Source organism: Ptychodera flava, chromosome 6 (assembly GCF_041260155.1).
Source record: "Ptychodera flava strain L36383 chromosome 6, AS_Pfla_20210202, whole genome shotgun sequence".
NCBI lineage: Eukaryota > Metazoa > Hemichordata > Enteropneusta > Ptychoderidae > Ptychodera > Ptychodera flava.
The window spans coordinates 2844035-2866090 of record NC_091933.1 but is presented as its reverse complement, the minus strand read 5'-3'; the positions used below and the strand labels follow the sequence as shown (position 1 = coordinate 2866090).

At 37.9% G+C, this 22056-nt stretch overlaps 2 protein-coding genes across 2 annotated transcripts in view; both read left to right on the top strand.

The window, feature by feature from the left end:
• The first annotated feature begins 3903 nt into the window (after positions 1 to 3903).
• Positions 3904 to 21042, top strand: LOC139134587 (short transient receptor potential channel 3-like). Its single transcript, XM_070701499.1, has 9 exons — positions 3904 to 4137; positions 13299 to 13449; positions 14306 to 14472; positions 16328 to 16531; positions 16872 to 17608; positions 17817 to 18045; positions 18543 to 18719; positions 19154 to 19219; positions 19545 to 21042. Exons 1-9 carry the CDS (start codon positions 3979 to 3981, stop codon positions 19737 to 19739), a joined length of 2085 nt encoding a protein of 694 aa, XP_070557600.1. The 5' UTR covers positions 3904 to 3978; the 3' UTR covers positions 19740 to 21042.
• Positions 21029 to 22056, top strand: part of LOC139134586 (calcium-activated chloride channel regulator 1-like) — a 29901-nt gene continuing 28873 nt past the window's right edge. The window contains exon 1 of the mRNA XM_070701496.1: positions 21029 to 21614. Coding sequence (XP_070557597.1) covers positions 21438 to 21614 — 177 coding nt within the window. The 5' untranslated portion in view covers positions 21029 to 21437. The remainder of the gene's footprint in view (positions 21615 to 22056) is intronic.

Sequence of the window (22056 nt, the reverse complement as noted above, 5' to 3'; positions counted from 1 at the left end):
TATGACAACACTGGTATTGTTTATTAACATTTTCACGATAGAAATGTTTTGAAATGATTGGCTTGAGTGTAACATGGCTATAAACGTATACTTTACACTATCTATGACGTTTCTATGTTCACGAAATATTACACTAGCGTTTATGTACTATGCAAAGAACTTTGCAAAGGCAGACAAAACCTGTAGACTCAAATAGAAAGAAAAATAAACGAATAAATAAATGAGCAAATAAATAGATAAACAAATAATTAAATATTTAATCAAGCAAGCAACCAATCAATGTAATTAATTTGTTAAAAAGCAAAGAAAGATTATTGGAAGATGTGGAAAATGCATTTGTAATCTACGGCACTGACGTAATGCATTATACAGACATGACCTATCAAAGAGGGAAAGATAAACTATTGTCTTCATTATCAACTCAGACGAGATCATTCTCACTAATTACTCCGTTTTTAGATCATTCACGAGACATATCTACAATTTTATGATTCGTGTGATGTTCAAAAGTTAGAGCAAACTTGTGTATGTTTTACCTTTTCCGACCAACCAATTTATCTGTAAAGAATGGTTACTTTTATAGAATGAAGATGAAAAGAGTAAATGGGTCGCGATCTAAACCTCTATAGGGTGACAGCTATGCTTAGTTATTAGAAAATCCCCTAATTTGTTATGTGAAGATATTGTCGAGAAGCTTTGGACACCGAAATCCAACTTTGAATAACCTGCTTTATGTTTATGAAATGGCTGCAGAAACGGAAAAATCTCAACAAAATTACTACCTGGCAGCCATGTTGGATCCTAACACAAACAAAATAATGTACATAAAATGTACGTATAAGGCATCTGCATTCACAAATACTGGATAGATTCTGCAGGAATTCCAGGAGGGGGTCCGAAAATTCTATTGGTATATAAGGGGATTTGAACGGTCTGCACTGGGTACAGAGATGGAGTCTGAAAATTGTTTGGTTCCCTATTTTTACATTTTCAGATTCCACAGATTAGTTGGTAATTCAATAAAAATATAATGAATAATACTGATACATAAACCAACGACTCTAATGTTAATTATATAATTAAACAAATTATTGAATCTTTTATAGCATTTTACGATTTCTATGTGGAAAATATCTAAAATAGTATGAACTATGAATACCATAAATCGCATTGCACAGTAGTTGCATTAAAACTTACCGTTGGAAATAATCCTTGAAAACAGTCATCATTCAAAATTGCTTGAAAATCCGTAAAATTACTTCTGAAAGTGTACAGAAGGGTCACACCCTGCCGATTACCTTCGGCCATCCACCGCTGTTAACGCTGCAACACCATCCGGTTGTAATTATTTTAGCCTGCTGTTGAGAACATTAGTTATGAAAGCTCTGTGATTATGATGAAAAACTAAGATTGGAATTGATACAAAGGCCAAAAAAATGGAAACAAAAGATATCAAATTTTAGTTGAATTTTCTTGGCGTAAATGTTAAACCGTGCGGTGCTTTGGGATTTGAACATTTTAATCAGATACTAAAATGAAAAAAAAAGTTCCACCCATCACCTACCCTAATTTTCGAAGGCATTATGCCGGAAACACGTATTTTTTATTTGGCTTTATTTGTAATACCGGTACCAGACACCGTCGAAAGGTGCAAACATCATGTGTGTTTCAGTGTCCCACAATATCTGCGCATAAGCTTACGGTCGAACAAACAACACAGCGCCATTGAATAAGGTCATTTCCTCGAGCGAAAGAACCGATGACGTAGCACAAGGTGTGTTGAAAAATGAAGTCGATGATAGCGTTAATTGTGTTACTTGTCTTCAGACAATGAATTGCAGTTTTAAGGGTATGTTAACTTAACTACCTTTGTGTGCATATAGCGATTGTTTTCAAAGCTAATAGTTATTTATGTACTTTGCATGTAGCTCAAGCCTTTGTTTTCTATACCGTACGTACATAATAGGTCGACTAAGCTGACGTAATTATAGAACGTGCACACAACAAACACTTTGTTTATCTCCGTCGGAAGAGGCGATAGTCTTTATTCGTATTATGGTCCTTACTAGGTGCAGACTTATTTGGATTATCGCAATTTTGTTCCAAGTAATACGTTATTACCATGACCAGGTCCATCCAAAATGTTCGATCTGATGTGAACTATTGCATTTTGACCACATGAGGGCGTTAACATCTTAAAATATTATCGTATATTTGTTGAGGGTTGTACAAACACTACTGTAAGTGTAAAGCATTGCGTCAAAACACCATTAAGCCACAAGGACATTTTGTATGAATTCTCTCATTTTCTTCGGTACTGCCCCTGAGTATATTTGAAAGTGAACTTTCCTGGCTGATACTAGGAGTTATATAAACGCTTTTATTTATCTACCTAATGAAATGATTTGTCTAAAACGATTGAGCACTTTTTTCTACTTCCAATGGCATCAATTTTGTCACTTAATTTCTGTTTGCAGGGCCGAGGGGACGGAGAATGTGTTGACTTTATCGACTGATTAACAATAGTAAGAGTAAATTGATCGATTGATAGTACTTAATTTGTGCTGAGATTGGGTACGAAATTCACATGTGGCATATATATATATATATATATATATATATATATATATATATATATATATATATATATATATATATATATTATAAAAAAGACATGTTGGAGTATGTTTTAATGATACAGTCTTTCTTCTTTGCATATCCTTTTGTGTAATTCAATTGAATATGTGTGATTATAATGCTTCACTCAAAAAAAGCATTTCAATGTTCGACAACACCTTAGTTAGGCCCATGAATTGTGTGAGCATACCGTTGTCGGTTGAGATCAAGTCCAAACGTGGTAATGGCTTTGATTGTAGTCAAAAGTGATTTGGCAATTCCAGATTTTGCCGGGTATTGACAAATCCAGATAGCGAATCTGTGGAAGCTGCATGCCTGTGATACTTTATGACATTCGTATAGCGGATCGATGATTCCAGTTGTCGACAACATTTGGAATGTACATCTTGAAGATAATGGTGACAGTGTTCAGTTATGCAACGTTTAATACCAAATGTAAACTTTTCTTTTCTAAATTAAATGGTTTTGACTGGGTGCGACAACAAGTGTTTGCGGGATTTCGTCATGTGTGATAGAATTTCAACTCAGTATAAACATCTGTGGGCATTTTAGTCAGCCAGTCCGTTTTGGTAGGAGAATTTCCGACCGCCCTGACGTACAAGGCTGAAGACATCCCTCACACTTTTGTAAATCATGCTTAAAGGCCTGTGTTGGCACCAGAATGTCTCGTCACAAAATGTACCCACCAGATTACAATTTCAATAGAAAACAAAAGGCTATCACACGTCCATAATCCTCTAACAGACTATCGCGAACAGTGCCTTTAATTCAAGGATATGCTTTTCATCGGGAGAAAAATAGACATTTCCCTTGCTGACTTCATAAATAAACAACTGTTCATTCTTTTGAATTAACGGTTACCTGATCAGTTTTTTTTCACGTTCTCTGTCCGAAAGTGGTACTTTTCTGTAATTTTCATTAGAAAATCAGATACGCGGGTTCGATTTTTAAAACTAAATTTGCGTCATACGTTGAGATTGAAGAGGCGGGGTGTCCAACAGGTATAGATAGACGTCGTTCCACGTTTATAAGGGGACATCTGTCATTCACTTCGGAATGTTAAAATTAGAGGACAAACAAGCACATTAACAGCTGTCATGATCTGTTGAGTGTAACGATAGAGGGCCTGTCACCATTTAATCGTCTTCATCCGTGACCATCTCCGCCCTCACCTTTTCAAAAAAACAAAATGGCAACCATAGCAACAGGACAAAACGTAATGGCTTACGGTTACTCGGTCAACTTCTTTTTGTCCGGGAGGGAGGTAGCATTGAATCCCTGAAAGCATTGTGAGTATAGGACGAGGCTCCTATACAAATATATCAATAGCGCTTGCGATCAATGCAGACTATGGCTGATGTCTCGAGTCGCCGGTCCCCTGACGCTTGTGTCGGAGATTCGATGGAGCTCACGGTGGGCTCGAAGCCCACTCCAAATGAAGCAGCTTTCCTCCGAATGGTCGAGAACGGTGACACAGAACAAGTGAAGCAAATACTGCAGGTAATCGAATACAAACAAATTTGATGTTTTCTTGTAGTGGACCGCAAGACGCTATAATCTCATTCATAGACTACACTTGCGTAAATACCGTGTCGGGATACGACGTATAAGTTACACCGATTTTCTCTGGAATCTCAGGAAACTTCATAATTGTTCGCACAGTAATGTTTAAAAAGTGACCAGATTCTTGGACGGGAACATCAAAAAACGTGTAGCTGCACTTGCGTGTTGTCGCGACAGACTGTGACCAACTGACTTTGGTGTTTTTCTGTTGAGTTGATTTCGCTTGTCAAAACATTGCAGCCTATGGTTCTTGCAGTCGTTGGCCGCGGCTTCTTTGTCGACCCTGCTTGAGCCTTTGAGTTTGCTTGTTACGGCCAACAATATAAAGAACCAAATAAGCGACACAATTCTAATTGTATTTATAAAAACTATGTACGAATACAGTTAAACGAAAATCAGCAATTCATGATAGGACTTAGACTTCAAATTCTCCCTGTAAGCTAACTTTAGGTTGTTGTGAATGTAAATCAACTACTTCTGCCATTTTGATGATAAAATGAGAAAGGAGGGACTGTGGCCCTTCATTCAAGACATCTACGACCATTCAACATACATGTAATGATTTCGTGCACTGATTTAAAAGGAACTGTTCGGTGTCGACGTCCTTCGTTGAATGATTATTACTGTACAGTGCTAAGTCATAAAACCCGGTCCCTTCAGGCGTGAAATGATTGAAAACACAACATGCGTGTAGTTCTGTGCTGGAACGTTTTGAAAAAAGCTGCTCTCTGTTTTGAATGAAAGGAAGAGGGGAGAAATTCTTAGCCGACTCGCTTTATTTGAAAACTAAGAAAATATTACGCAACTCCACAATCACCAAGGGTCAGCTCTGTCTCCTCTTGTGCATTTCCAATCTTGCTCGTAACTGTCTCCTGGGGCGACTAGGATTTGACCGCCGATATGTGAGTGCTCTGGTTTTGAAAGAATGCCCACGAAAAAACTTGTATTCCAACATGTTACAAGACTCAAGTTCTTTTTTAACCTCTTCTTTAATCTCGAGCTTACATGTATTTGTGCCTTGAAAATATAGACATTCAGAAGTTTAAATCCTTAAGTGTTCGCGTCTGTCGGGTATCAATGGATAACGCTAATGTACGCGAACAAGATCGCAATTCCTATCGACGCGACTCACAAGGGAGCATTCGTTTTTTTACGGGGGTGGGGTCGTTGAAATTTGAGCGACAAATGAAATGTAAAAAGCGACCCCCCTCCATATCAAATTTCTAAAATTTGACCCCCCCTATTCATCAATTGTAAAATGTGACCCCCCCTAAAAAAAGTTATCAGATTTGATTCATTAACCCTTCGCACCCTATGGCCCTGGGCTGAAAAATTAGGCCCTTCAAAAGTGTTTGCAAGAAAAACAGTTACCCACCCCTGGAATTTTCATGCATAAAAGACAACGACCGTATGTCACTGTCCGTAAAAATAATATCTTAATTGAATTAAATTTCCCATTTGACCTTTGAACTTTCAAAGAATCCTTTTTGAACTTTACAAATAATCACTGGGTGAAATTCCAGTATCATATTGGTTTTTCAGATCTGCTCTTACAAATATAATATTCTCGTCACGTACATTTATATCAATCGTCAAACCTTTTTAAAACACAGATTTAATAGCTAGTTTTGTATTGTAAAAACAATGTTCAAAGTTTTCTCACATACCACAATGTATAGAGAATCAAGATTTTTGTTGAAATTCCAAAATCAAATTTCTTGCACACACATGAACTTGTAAGTACACTAACATCAAGAGTACATAAATACACAGATTTAGCTAGTTTTGTATTTAAAAGAAATTATTCATAGCTTCTCATAGACTACTCATAGATTATATATGGAGGACCAAGCAACATTTCGGTGAAATTCCAAAGTCACATTTTTTTCCATAACTCCATACAAACCTTTATAAAATTTGACCCCCCTTTCAATCATTGATTATAAAATTTGACCCCCACCCTAAAAAACGATTTCATAAAAGTCACCGACCCCCCTCCCTGTAAAAAACAAATGCTCCCTAAATCAAAATGCGCCATGGTGACATATATGATGGCACGGCTGAAACAGGTGTCAATACGTGTTCAGCTTCATATTGGCAGCCTACTCGCTATTGATAGTTTACGTACAATTAATTATTCCTACGTAGAAGTGTATGTCACAGACTTCACCAATGCCAGTGGGTTATTTGCGTCTGAATTGAAGATTTGAACTTATATATAAAGGGGAAAAGGAAAGAAACCCTCCATGACGTATTGGAAATTGCGGTATAATTTTTAGAGATTGGTAGGCTGACATTAAGGTGCGCGAGATAGCGCCCAGAAATGGACAAAGTATGTTCAAGCCTCAAGGAAATTTTAACTAATTCTCTTTAAAAATGAAGAGTAAAAGTCAGAAGTCACCTTGTAAAGTTCGGTATTAAAGAAACATATTACCGAACATTTATCGATACTAATATTCACAATGACCGCCTACCATGTGTTAACTTCACCAGGAAAAAATAAATTATCGGCCGTTTCCACGTAAATAAGACGTGTGTTTCTCGTATAGTTCGCACACACGTCGGCGGATAGGCCAGTATACATGCATGGCGAAGCGGTAGGAGAAAACGGCCTATCGACACACTGGGAATGGTAAGCAGAAGAGCCACACTATCTTGTAATGTTCATAATGTCAAGTGGATTTCAATACATTGTGATGCACCGTCTATCGAAGTACGTAACAGTTTGTAAACTGTTGTAACAGATACATACATATTTACAACACCATGCAGTTTGATACATCAAAAATCGTGGTACAATCTACCATACCAAAGTAACGGTGTCCTCTTGTAATAGTGTAAGGCATGGAATTAATGCAAACAATACTATTTGATCTCTCTACTGTGTACGGTTACAGGATTGAATTCTACAGTAACATGTAAAAATGTGATTTTCAGCAGTTTGCACTCTTACAAAATTCATGCAAGTTCATAAGCATGGATATATTGAAGTAAACGAAAGCTACCTTAGGACTGCCACTGATAAGAAAGCTGCCTCACCTAAATGATAATACTATGTGCCAAAACAGCATTGTAGCCTGACCATCAGAGACAAATAGAGAACTTCGAAACACAAATCTGTACATGAATCTACCTAGGAGCCTGTGTCATCAGTTATGTACATCTTGTTGAAGCCCTTCTAACAACATGTAAGAGAATCAAACCAAGGATTTATATAGAAGCCATTATTTGACTCACACAGACAAGCAATGCCGAAGTATAAAACCCCTGCAACCAAATTTCAACGAAATTTCAGCATTTTATTTAATAAAAAAATTGACATATTTACAATCACAGATGTAAGATTTGGTGATTAGCTTGACCATGCTGGCTTAAGCAGCCACGTATCCTATCTATTCACATGAACTTTTTGTTTGTGTGTAATATTTACATCATCCTGCATATTGTAAATGAATAAGCTGATTGTTTACAAGATCTGTGTGACACAACTTATTGTAGACTCCGCGTATGGCTACTTGCATGCTACATTATTTGTAAAACATAGTGAGTCAGTCGCTCCGGTTACAATTCCAAATCAGTTAGCTATAAAGTAATTCAGATATATGGGGTCTACCTAAGGTACTTTAATGCAGATTTTCGAGACAATCTGAAGATTAGTTATTTAGACTTTCATTAAGTTTACACTTTTGCTGCTCATTAGCATGGGTATTGCTAACTTAATTAGCATTTGAGATCGCATGTACCATCAAATACACAGATGCAATGTGCAGCAATTTTTAAGTTTTGCAATGAGGCGAGAGACTCAAAGAATATCCTATTTGGCTTCATTGATTTATTTACTTATCGAATTTATCTATTCAATTTATTTATTTATTTACTCACGAACCATCAGGTTTCCCGAATAACAGGTTCATTTGACATAACATTTAACACAAAATACATAAAAACTAAAAAGGACAAACATGCAGAACCACGACACAGAGACAAAAAACATCCAGACAAATTATACCAAGTATCGAGTAAAAAGAGTTGTACAAAATACATGTCAGAAATCAGTGTCACTGACTAATTTTGTCCATGCTGTATGTTACCATGAAATCTTGTACACTGGGCCTGCCTGCACATCCACAGGATATGGGACTGAATCTAGTTCGGAAAAAATGCTTCTTTGATACACCTGAAGCCACCGGAAAAGCTGAACAGCTAATCTGCCATCCTGTGTTATGAATTGCAGAAACTGACAGTTTTATTAATAAAATTATCTGAACACTAAATTGCAGTAAAGCAAAACCAGTATGCTTGGCAGTTTCCAGACAGAGGCATTTAAATTGTCTTATATAGTTTACAATAATTAATCAATCAATCAATTTTGGAAAGTTCACGTAGTGCAGAAATCCTGGATAATTTATTGTGTAGGATGCAGATAACAAGAATTTTTTTCTCAATGCTGTTATTCGGAAATGGAGATTTTCATCAAGGGCTGAAGCAAATCTTTGATGTATGTGACAATCTCTTGCAACTGCTTTGAAAAATAGCTGTTGCAATGTATTCATGTTTTGAACATTTTGATATTTTATGTTTTTATCGAATTACCATTGACTGGAGGTCAGCAATGAGGTGGAGGTGCAGCATTTTAACACATTTAGACCTCATTAATGAGTAAATGTTTTTGCAAAGAAATGAAATGCGTAAAACTTTTTGTCCAAAACGTCAGATTGAAAATAAAATCTTTACAAAGTCGGTTGATCCGAACTTTCGCACCAATCTTTGATTTTGTGGTCATGCAAGGCCATTAGGTTGAATCTGTGATGATGGGAAGTCATGTCATACATGTACATATCTAGATAACAATTATAATTGGAAGCCTTAGACAAGACACTCAAATATTTATTGGTCAGTGCTTCTAAATCAAAAGACTTGGATTTTGCAACACGTCTAATGCCCTATACATCAGTTTCTGATAAGAGTATTCTTGTTGAAAGCGTTTTGGTACACACACATATGAGACACACTGTATATCACCATAGAAACCGACTTTCCTCCAATGATAAATAGTACAACACATGTGGAGACCATAGCGTGGCATTGTGAGGGTATACATGATGTTTCAGAAAGAGATGCCCTCAACAGAATGACGGTACTGTAAAGAACCATATACAATCCCTCCTTTACTGTCTACACCGAGAACATAGTGTGTGGTCGTCAATCGATCCATTCCATGGTCAAGAGAACGGTATTCTCAATCTGAGATGAGAAATTATCGCAAAATCGTTTTGTGTCAAAGTTTTATGTTCCCTTTTTGTTTCTAATATCATTCTAAGGACATGCCTATTTTGAAAACGAGTTTACTGTGACAGTGTGCAAAATCCTTACGTCTATCATCCGGCCATACATCTACTCCAGTCCCAGTGTTATATTTTGTGTACCGTTGATGTTATGTCACTCTACCATTGGCACAACGCTGGCACAGTAGTACCACGACTGCGTCTCTAACGATGGCAGATTCAACGGCCTTCATTGTTACTATGGTTATAGAGTCAGTACCAAATGAAGAGTGAAATGAGTGTATGACTGCGTCACAAAACAACAGATGAGTCCATTTGGGCAAATAATCGGGTTATTGTTTACTGATTAAATATAGCAAAGTTGACCGACTGGAAAGTACAGAATACTCTTTTAACAACATGACATTGCTGTTTGTGACGTAGTGACGTTGGACACTGTGGCCGTAGTAAAGCTAGTGTTAATATAGCTTCAATCCACATTCAAAAGCACTGTAAATTGCAGTGAGTAGAAGGACTTAGCAAAAAATTCATGTACATTTCAAAGGCAGTCAAATGATCATGAATTTTTCAACATAGACTGATCATAATATAACCTTCGGTTTTTTTCATTTCATAGTTCTTTTTGGATTTTTGTCATAATCTAGGCTAGTTTTACCCGTTGGACAAATTGTGACAATCAGAAATTTAGGAATAATAAATATGCCTGATAGATTAGCAAAACAATGAAGAAGGAAAAATTTAACAGAGAGTGGGTTGCTTTTTGTTCTTTCTTACAGAATCAATCACATAGATGGTGATCTTTTTGAATACACATACCATTACATCTACAATTTTACACGGTCTGTGGGAAAGAAATAAGAAAAGAGTTCACTCTTCTTCTTCTGTATTTTTTAGTTCTTGTTAGTTTGTCCTTGGCATGACATATGCAATGCTAATTATACATGTATAGCAAATTATTTACAGTGAAACTATTACTGGTAATAAAAAATTGAAACTGATGTTGATTGAGGAGGTGCATGGAGAAATTGATTATTTTTGACAGAAAGAATATAGTCGTAATGTATTGCAATTACATTAATCAATAAATATTCAATGAAAATTTCCACTCAAAAGCAATATGAGTTAAACACCCACACATACAATGCTGTATCTAAGAAAAGATTTATTGAATTGACAGATCGACAGAAGATGTAGCAAAGCTAACATTATGCAATAATATAAAAGACAATTTACCTGTCTATATTTGATGACTTAATTAGCAATATCGAATATTTACATAGACGTACATCACTGATTGATTTCACAGCCATGAACGCACAATGCACTTTTGACATGTTTCATTAATCACCAACTTATCGCTAGCCATTCAATATTCTGTAAGAACAGATGCACGGTATCCAAATGACTTTATACAGGTCATACATGTATTTGGAAAGGTATACTTAGCCAACACACACACACACGCACTCACTCTCTCTCTCTCTCTCTCTCTCTTCTCTCTCTCTCTCTCTCTCTCTCTCTCTCTCCTCTCTCTCTCTCTCTCTCTCTCTCTCACTCACACACAAACACACATATACATAACCACTTATCACATGATAACTTTGTAACAAATTTCATTGCATCTCATAAAATAATCAATCTCAAATTACGACCAAAGTTGCGTTTATAATTGCATTAGTACAACAATGTAATGCAACTGTACCGACACACCAAATGCTGTCACGGTTCTGACGTACTGCACATCCGCCAGTGATAAATTTCAGTTCAACACAACCAAATCGCACAACAATTGAATGTAGCTTCTCAATAGTGTCGAATGATACATATTAACAAAATTAATGCAGTTGTATAAATTTTAAATATTAAAGTTTATTATATGTTTCCCCGTACCGGGATTTAAGATTTCAAATAATGAATAATAAAGTTGTATATCATTTTACACGCACACCTGTGAGCCGTGCTAATCAGGTCTGCTGAAGTTCTCGTTAACATCATGTACTTTCTTTTAAATATCGTAGAACTATCTCATTTTTCCCCAGGATTTTCATTATGGAAACTTCAATAAAAGCAATTTCTCTGTCAGAAATCATCGCCATAACCACCAGCCTCTCTTCTGCATCGGCTGGATTAATTACTATAAACAGGCTGTGGTTCATCTCATAGATATTTATCATACTGTGCTGGTCCTAAAAATATCTAAATAGAGCCTATCAGAAAGCAAGTCGAACAAAGCAGCATAATTAATTCACTTCTTGTATTGTAAACTCACCTTATGGCTACTTCCGTGCTACACTTTTGTGCAACATGGTATGTTAGCTGCCCTGGTTACAATTCCATATATGAGCTATAAAGTTACCAACAGATATGAGCCCTAGCCTTGCAAAGATACTTGAACACAGTTTTCCAAGAATATCTGACCAATTGTTATTGACATTTTCACCAAGTTTACACTTTGCTGTTATTCCCTAAAACAAGAGTTTTGACTAAAAATTTGGGGAAAATTAAAAACATCTTTTTCATGCAATGTAACCAAAAGATAAAATACATTGTCCCTATCAATGTACCAAATGTCAAAGTAGTTCGTGTAACTCTCTCATCAGTAGAACTATTGCATTTTAATTGAAAATCATGTAAAAGATTCCATTCTCTTTATTGGATAGCTATCTAATCATTCCATATATCTATGCTGTTCACATTTGATGTGGGAGTTTTTGAGTTATGAACTCCACAAACAGACCTTAGTCTGATGGATAGATGAACAGACAGGCAGACAAGCAGACAGACAGACAGACAGACACACACACACACACACACACACACACAGACAGACAGACAGACAGACAGACAGACAGACAGACAGACAGACAGACAGACAGACAGACAGACAGCATCGGACGCCGCCGACTCACCACGTATGTTCTCTTTGGTATAATATGTACATATACCAAATGTTAGCTAAAAATTATGAGCGCATGTTTTCCACATGAAAGTGTCATAGCATGGTAGTGTCAAAATAAAAAAAGGAAGGTCGTGGGGAACGTCTATGCAGATCTCTTGGTCGTCGGGGAATCTTACTCGCTTGGCTTAGCTCGAGGTACACGGGAACTTAAGCTGGGAAATACTGGGGAAACATATACTCACACGGAGACGAAGATATACGGTGGTTGGCAATTTTACTGCTAAGGGAGAGACACCAGGATGCCCCTAACTAAACTAAACAATAAACTAAGTCAAAGACTAAAACTACTCTAACTACGGGGTTATACCCAGATCTACACGCCAGCGTAGTGCCTCCCGGAATTCCCCTTCCAGTCTTTCTTTCACTCTTTTTAAACACTTTTTTGAATAATTTAGCTGATAGTTGAGAAATGTCTTGAATTCCGATCATAGGCTACTGGTGTGTGAACGTGTAATACCCGCTATCAAATCTTCATACTGGTATCTTTGTGCCGCATATGTGTCGACAGCTTTTTGTTCTATTATTTTGGAGTTAAAGGAGGGAATGTGAGGAATTTTCTCACGTTCTAGGTTGCGGGCATTGGAAATGAGGGAAACATGAGAATGACTTCATACCAGCATAAGGAAATGATAGAGATATGACAGTACGATGAGGAAATATTTCCTGTGCTTAGATAAGGAACCTATGTTAGTGGTATGAGCGCCTTCCTACTAGAACCACTGCCCTTCCGTGTGTGGAGGAACTGTGAGAACGTTGTCACTCATTCGTGAGTGCGCGAATTGATTCAATCAGTGGTAGGGGAATGGAAAACGCTTCTTAGGAGATCATTATAGCTTTGTGTTCTTGGTTAACATCATGGTGAAGTAAATGTGAACGTCATTGGTTTCCGTAAGAGAAGACCTGTTACGGCACTGCAATTAGCGGCAGCCAAGAATGACTTCCGTATGGTCAAGTTATTACTGGAGAACGGAGCGCAGAGTCTCGATTTGCCATCTATACCAGACGGTATGTAGAGAGAGAGAGAGAGAGAGAGAGAGAGAGAGAGAGAGAGAGAGAGAGAGAGAGAGAGAGAGAGAGAGAGAGAGAGAGAGAGAGAGAGAGAGAGAGAGAGAGAGAGAGAGAGACTGACTGATTGACTGACTTACAAAGAAACAGAGGCAAACCGACAAACAGAATGTCAGAGAAACAGACATTTAGTGAGACAGACAGAGACAGACAGAGACAGAGAAAGAAGGACGGACAGAAACACAGATTACGCTTTTTTTGTTTTATTAAATATTTGAATAGAGAATGGAGTATCTTTACCCAATAATGATCTCAATACATTTGAAGCGAATGAGTAGTTAAAGATTTGAAAATCTCAAACAAATTAATCCCTAAGAGATTCAAGGCATTTACAACAGCTGATATAGGTGATTTGCAGAACGTTAATCTCACTGGAAAGATGCTAGCAAGCCGCGGCCTGTGAAAGAAGAAAAATAAAAAAATAATAAAGCAACGCAAAACTAAACTGACTCGGAAATAAAATTTATCGCCGTAGCTGTGTCACATTTGTTACATGTTAGCATATCTGTATTGCCGAACACAGTCACAAGGAGTGCGATTTTACTATCATGTTATGGCTATACATGCAAAAATTAGTGAGCCCCGAGTTGGACTCCTTCGGGAAGTTGGGCATTTGTTCAGAATGTTACTTTAATGATTGTGCGTCATTACCTTGTGTCCCCACCTTAATTGATATTTTGATTCTGCTAACTCGTTTCGAGAAATATTATGATGGCGTCACATTCATATAGATTCTGCTAAGTTTTTGTGTTTAAAAATAATTCTAAAAGTTTCTATATTTACCCTAAATGTGCAGGAGAAGAAGACGTTTTCGATGACACCACTCGATGCAATCTTTGTTCCGCTCTCTCGAGTCCAGCCTACCTCAGTTTAGCCCACAGAGATCCGCTAGACGAGGCTGTGGAATTCACCCAAACATTGCGGGCTTTGGCTGACTGCAGGGAAATCGCTGATACTTCAAAGGTATCTTAAATCATATAACCAGCCTCTTCATCTTTGCGCACACGGAGACTGATTTTCAGTCATTTTCATTGACTATGCAAATATTCTGCCGAAGCATTTCCATTATCCGATGAAACGTTATTTGACGTCAAGAGTCTGACTTTTAATCCTATAATTCTAACATGCGATCTTGAGTCGACGCGTAGAGTGTTACAGGTTTTAGATAGTGAAATCAAAATAAGCACGTCAATGGGCTCTTATGCATATTACGAAACCCTGGCCCTAGTGTGGATCACTGGAATTCGACATCTCTATACTGTGTCCCCTGCAAGCTTTAACCTATCCCCTCATCATAGCGGCTTGAAGAGATAAAGATTTGCTCGTTAAACACGAAATTCAATCAAACAAACCCATTTATTATAAATGCTTACGGAAAAATAAAAACCTCAAATGTTCGTCGTCATGGTCTTGCAAAGAATGATCTTCCATTTTCATCGTCATCAAACTGAATCTACTTTCCTGTTAAGTTGTATTATTTCTAGTTCTCTTATCAGTCAATATTCAAATTAAATTGAAGACGCATAGAACGGAAAGCATACATGCAACAAGTTTAACATATTTTCAATATTCAAAACAGTGTGATTGATTGTAGAATAGTGGCATGTAATTGCTAATGTAGTTGTTCAAATAAAGTTTGAAAGTGGAGATTTTTTACGTCCAGGTTTAAAAAAATGTTAACAGTGTGTGGGCAAATAGGTACTAGTACTTAATATTTGGCTGCAATGCCGTTTCGGCCAACATCGGGGTAGATGTCCTCTCTTATCATGAATTGTATGTGCCCACTCCGACTTGACGAGCGGCATGTTTATGTAAGACATCTCCAAACATGCCGTTTAACTTTCGCTGAATTTACTTCAAGATAGTTTTGTTCGGCAGCCATCGATTCGTGCGTCATGCGCATTTTAAAGTGGCTCAACCACCAACTTTAAAATGTCGTGGTCGTCCGTACTTTTCTTCGATTCCCACAGTATTCATAGTTACATCCTGTCACTTAGCATTAATCATAGGGAATTGGTGATCCATGCTTGTTTGAACCAGCACTTAATTGACTAAACACTGGGCCAGGAAGATAGTAATAGATGTGTGTAAATGACCATGCGCAGAAGAGTTTCTTTGCGGAAGAGCTAAAAACTGAATATGAGAGAGAAAGCGAAGAAACGTTATGATACATATACAGAGTAGGAAATAACTGTCTGACACCTGTACGGGGCAGGTTCATTTTAGCAGGGCGGGTGAAATTGTACAGGTACCAATCTGATGGATAAATGGAGATAGTTTCCGAATTGCCAAGCCAAAAAAAGCGAAGTACACCTCGCCCAAGTAGAAAATATACGAGACAAACTTCTCAGGGAATGGTCTATTTCACTCGGGAGAGTAGACTTGGTGACTGTGTAAAATAAAGTCATTTCAGCAAGTTTTAGAACATTACAGTAATGTCACTTCTTGAATGAAATGTTCTGACTGAGATTCCCTAGTATGATCCCTTGCCGTTTTTCATGCGAGGCGAATCTCTGGGTAGTGGATTTGCGCATGCGTGGGATGAACGTCATCAGCAGCTATGTTTCTTCCGAATCACCTGAATCTGGTGAAAACACTACCACGTCGTGGTCGGACAAAACAGTTGCGAACACTCTATTACATCAAATTTACTAAAATTAATTACATAACAAAATTATTCTTCATTCACAGCCTTGGGCAAAGTCTAACGAGAGAGCTATATTTCGAAGGTACCCGCCATGTATTGGGTCCCTACTCTATTTCCTACACTAACATTTTTCACAGTTTCTTTGTGCATTTCTCTTCGATAATTGCACAGAAGCAGTACGTCGAAGTGGCTGAGCGAGTCAAAGAATACGCCGTTGACCTTCTAAGCTGCTGCGACACTTCCCGGGAAGTTCTCACGTTACTCAATGGTAGGAACGACATCCTCGGGGACGTACGTGTAAGACAATTTCAATGGAACGGGCAACAAAATGGCCTAAAGTTGCTGAGGAAAGCAGTGGATGCCGATTACAAAGAGGTATACTAGTCCAAGACTTCTCTTAATTTCTATAAACATTCTTTTTCATGAGAATCACCACAACTTTCAGGCGATGAACAAGTCTATCGGTCAAAACAACATGTCTAATTTGAGCATAGTATTCACAAATATGCAGAATGCGAATGCGTAGCTGACATACACAGCGGCGCCACATTAACAGTGAAGTAACTGTATTATAAGTGATCCCTGACACGCAGCAAAAGAAAGCCCATCTGGTTATGTGCTCTGATTGCAAGAACCTATACAGAAGTAAAACGTACTGAATTGACTTTTTCTGAAGTTACATGAACATCATATGAATACCATTATGTTTTGACAGTTCGTTGCCCATCAGAAGTGTCAGAAAGTAATGAAGAAGCTGTGGCTCCAAGGACAACCTGAATGGCACACAAGAAACGGAGTGAGGTGGACCATTCTCTACGGACTATACTTTTTGCTGGTGTATCTTCTCGCTTTGCCTTTGCTGTGCCTGGCGTACATCGTAGCCCCGTACTCTCCCGTCTACAAGCTCCTCGACACGCCAAAGGCCAAGTTCCTGTCCCACGCCTCCTCCTACTTCATCTTCCTCTCGTTCATTCTCGTCGAGGACATAGTTCTTCACACGGATCCACACGAAGACCTGCACACTGTGAACGAGGTCATCCTCTTTTGCCTGCTCTTTTATTTCCTTGCCTTTGCTTGGTTGGAAGTCGTCCAGCTCTACACACTCGGAGCGAGGGCGTATTTCTACGACATCAAAAACATGATTGACATTTTCTGCCTGGCTACCTTCATCACGGGCTCCGTGGTTCACCTGATAGATGAATTTGGTAGCGTGGACATCTATCTGAAGCTAGTATGCGACACGGCCATGTCGGTGGCGTTGGTTTTCGCATTCCTTAGATTTTTGAGGTTTCTGTATCTGAGTCAGTTTCTGGGACCTCTGCTGATCCTGATGGTTGCCATGAAACATGACGTCACACGTTTCTTCGTAATCTACGTCTATGCAGTCGGGTCGTTCACTTTCGGATTTTACTATCTGTACTACGAAATTGTCGACAGTGGAGACTTTAGCAGGTGAGATCTTACTATAAATCATGAGCAATTAGAGATTTATAAACGTTTCTAATAATGTTTGCTATACGGTAAGGAATTTCAGAAAAATAAGTCAAAAATCTTTAGCCAAACTTCGTAAAGGCCGTGCAAACATTGATAGTCGCTTACTTTATTGACCCGGTTGATGTTAGTTTTTTGTAAAATTTGAAACAATATATTTTTCTTCTAGCTTTGGGAAAATCATTGAATCACTGGTTACTGTTGTCTTTGGATCGGACCCATCTTCAAGTTTGTCAGTTTCGGTGTCTGTAAACACAACATCCGGGGAAGTCCATGACGTGTCATTGGTCTTTGAAGTGATAGGAGTGACGCTGTACGTTCTCTTCGGAACCGTCATCATCATCGTATTGTTGAATATTTCAATCGCCATGATGTCGGACACCTATGGAAGATTAAAGGTGTGTCTGTCTTTTCCGTCTACAGGCTTTAGGCCACTAGCTTTTTGTCGCAAGTTTAAGACCTACACTTCAGTGCTGAGAGAGAGAGAGAGAGAGAGAGAGAGAGAGAGAGAGAGAGAGAGAGAGAGAGAGAGAGAGAGAGAGAGAGAGAAACTATATACATACGTATCACGCATACAATACACACAAAAATGAGAACATAAAAAGTATATTTGGTACCTTTTGATTGATAGATAGATAGATAGATAGATAGATAGATAGATAGATAGATAGATAGATAGATAGATAGATAGATAGATAGATAGATAGGATAGACAGATAGATACTTAGATAGATAATGATTAACTCAAGTTTCACCATCACTCTGTTCATAGATCATATAATTTGATTGACGGTCGGGAGGTAACGAGTGACAAAATTAAAACAAATTATCACGCTGTGAAACGTTAGTACCTGAGTGATTTTTACAAATTCTTTGTATCTCTAACGCTGATTAGCGAAACATCGACATGGAGTGGAAGTTCATCAGAACACAGATGTGGTTGGAATACATGGACTCGCCGGTCTTACCCCCGCCGTTCAACATAATCGTCCCGTCTGTTCCTTGCTTCATGTTCATACACGACAAGATTAGCAGGAGAAAAATATCCAGTAGAGTCAACCAGGGAAAACAGGTGAAGTCAGACATTAACATCGTTGATGTTTGGACAGTTACAAAGGTCTTATTATTTTTGGGTTTTCACATGTTGCTTGTGAGATCCGGTATAACAACGGGATAATATAGTCAGCATAAAATAAGAAGTACATAAAGCGTGTGAGGACGATGAATGTATTATTTATTGTAAAACATACAGTCATCGCCTTTCAAAATTTTGTCTCATTTCTCTTGTCACTGTCCAGCCGTGCAAAAAACCATAAGGCAGCGATACAAGATACACAAATATCACTAATAACGTCCCCATTTCCGAAATTGAATCTTTCCGGTTTACGTTCTTCTGAAGAATTTTATGTATGTTTCGTTTTTAAGCAATATATTGTTAGCCCTTAACGACAGAGAATGACTGCAGTGCACTGTCTTAACTTTTGAATTCTTCCGTTTCCTGAATAGGAAAACGAGTTGTACGATGGGAAGGAGAGCAGTGTCTTTAAGACTTGTACTCATGAGTATGATAAGGTAAGAGTTAATTATCAATGGTTAACCAAGAACGATATCGATGTCATGTGAGGTGCCTGGAAATTATTTTCATTTGGAGAAAAGTTCAAAACTCCATACAAGTGCTTATCGATTGTTTTATGTATTCGAGCCAAATGTGGCGGTAACATTCAGTAGAATGGAAGTTACTGCAAATTGTGCATCCATTAACTATACACGTAATTTCTTTGATAATAAGATTTTTAACCCGCCAATCTCTTTCCTTATGTTCGGGTGCATCTATTGTTCTCCCATGCCAAGTACAGTACACTGTAGCTCAGACCTTTCATATTTTTGTCAACTCCAGCTCATGAGGGCGCTGCTTCATCGGTACACTGTGGAGAAAGGAATTGTGACAGATGACAGCGACGAAGCACTATTCGACAATGGTAACGATACAATAGTGATGTCATCGGAGCCAGTTGAACAGAAGTTCGACGTAACGATAGGAAACAAAGACGAAATACTTGTGAAATCATTAAATGACGGTATAACCAGATAGCGAAATGAAAAATGAGTGGCTTCGAAAGTTCGTCGGCTAGTCTGATCGATATGGCTGACCGATGAGTCACGTGATATTCAACGATGTATCTTTCCCTTCGTCGCCCGTGGAGAAGGTTTATGCTATCCACTTCTCAGTTTTGAAGCGTCATAAACTGCACATTCTTCGATAGTGCAATTGCTTTTTTAGCTTTGAAAATATATTGTTTGGACAATATCGGTGTGGTTGGTAAAGTGAAAGTTGAATGAGGAAATCGAATTACGAAATTCAATTCAAGTGTTTTCGACGGTCACCCAAGAAGCGGAACACTGTTTGCCCGGTCAGTTTGAGACCTTGTAACTTTTGTGTGAAATGGACACTTACGTAATCCCGGTTGATGGGCAGTCACATTGATGTTCGCGACCCCCTGATTCGCGTTGTCCTGCACGTAGAGTAATCGTTTTAACAAAACTACCATTAATTTACATCAACACAATCATGCGATAAACTCATCTTTCATTTTATATGTGTGGAGTGAATTTCTTTAAATTTGAATATTTGTAAAATATATATTGTAATATATTGTGCTTCGAGAGAGAACAATTTGTGTAAGGACAACTCAAAGTATCCGGTAGCTTTAGTACTGATGTACATTAACATACTTTTGTTTACTTGTCTATTAAACTTTTCTTTACTTTTGTTATTTTCTTGACAAAAGTTTCATTTATTTCTTGTGTCCGACAAATCATTAACCTTTCGCAACAAATTGTTTCATGGTCATAAGAGTGATACAACAGATTTTTTTTAATTGTTTATTGCAGTCAACAAAAACTTTACACAACAAAGATACAAGTTGCTGGAAGCTTTGCAAAGTTACTTAACTATTACAATACTACAGTTACCCTGTTTCTAAAACCTGTAAAAAGGTTTCCCACTTTTTCATTTGTTTGTCAAGCTTGCCTGAACGTTTAGCTTTAAATAACTCTACTTTGTAGTCACCGATAAATATAACTTCTAAACAGTGTTAATGAAAATGAGAAGATATTTCACAGCGGTTGAAATAGACCGAAAAAGGAATGTAACGATTTTGAATCATTCAGAAAGATATTAGTAAACTACGATGTCTGCCATCTTTAAAAAAAGATGTTTGTTTCATATACTCTGTATTGATGGATTTTCACCTTACTTCATTACTTAATATCTGTTACGTGTATCTGTTAGATTGAACGATTTAACTTTTCATAGACTGTTATCAAGTTGGCAGGCAAAGCATCGACTACAGAGAGACAATTATTGCAATTGTAATTAAAGTCGGAAGTAGCCTAACGCCGATTAATTTATTCCTTTCTTCTATCAAGGAAGGAGGAAGTTCTTTACGCGCTCTCTATTCGTGTCCGAGGGACACACTCCTATTTTAGAAGTTACAACAAGTCTATCAAAATCTCACAAATAAGTCGTTGTGACAGATCTTCAGATAAATCCTAAAGAGTCTAATTGCGGTCACGGATCGTAAAATATCAGCGACTGGGCCATGAAACTTCAAATTACAATGAATACGTTCCGTTTGGAGAAGAGTATGCCACAATGAGTGGCACCCCTCTGACTAGCTTGCTACTTCCTTGCCAACAGGTCTTTAAAAAGAAGGTGTCATTCTTGCGCAACTCCTGCAACGTTGACACCTTGTGTATCGGACAAGAGAAACCTATTTGATCGGTAATAATGCTACATTTGAACATTTTCCACCTAACTTGCCTGTCGTTAGCTCTGCATCAACAAGTCTCCTTGGCTTTGCTGCCCCGGTCTTCGATCTCTCTGGAGGACAACGAGTATCGAGGAATCTTGATAGCGATCAGCGACGACGTCGCAGAGAACGCAACTCTGATTGACCGAATAAAGGTAAGACGTTCTTCAAGACAGACTGCTGCCTTTTCACTTGGCAAGTTGGTTACCACTCATTGCAATGCATCCGTGCATCTATAGCTAACCTGCAGCTGGTTTCTATGTCTTATCACTGTTATTAAAATGCTAGTCTTTTGACCAAATTGCAAATAAAAGTCCGGGCTCAGAGACGCTGTAGCTTTGATTCCTGGTTACAAGTTCTAGTTTTTATTCTAGATAACAGTGAATTTCACTTTTTTACAGTTATCCCCGAAAATTTTTCGAAAGATGAATTCCTGCATTGAAACTAAACGCATTGTACACAGGATGAGACGTAATTGTTGCCAACAAATTTGCCCTGAACACGTAGCATATGGGCATCATGATTACGGAGCAGAAACTGCATTACAAAAAAGTTAAAAAAAATCATGGAAAACACAGCAAAGGTTACTGCTATTGG

Bases quoted from the DNA above. Each gene is read 5' to 3' on its own strand.
- LOC139134587 (XM_070701499.1), top strand. From the start codon at position 3,979: ATGCAGACTATGGCTGATGTCTCGAGTCGCCGGTCCCCTGACGCTTGT. The intron at 4,138-13,298 runs GTAATCGAATAC...CTTGGTTAACAT, and splicing joins AAGTGAAGCAAATACTGCAG to CATGGTGAAGTAAATGTGAA. The intron at 17,609-17,816 runs GTGAGATCTTAC...TTTTTCTTCTAG, and splicing joins GACAGTGGAGACTTTAGCAG to CTTTGGGAAAATCATTGAAT.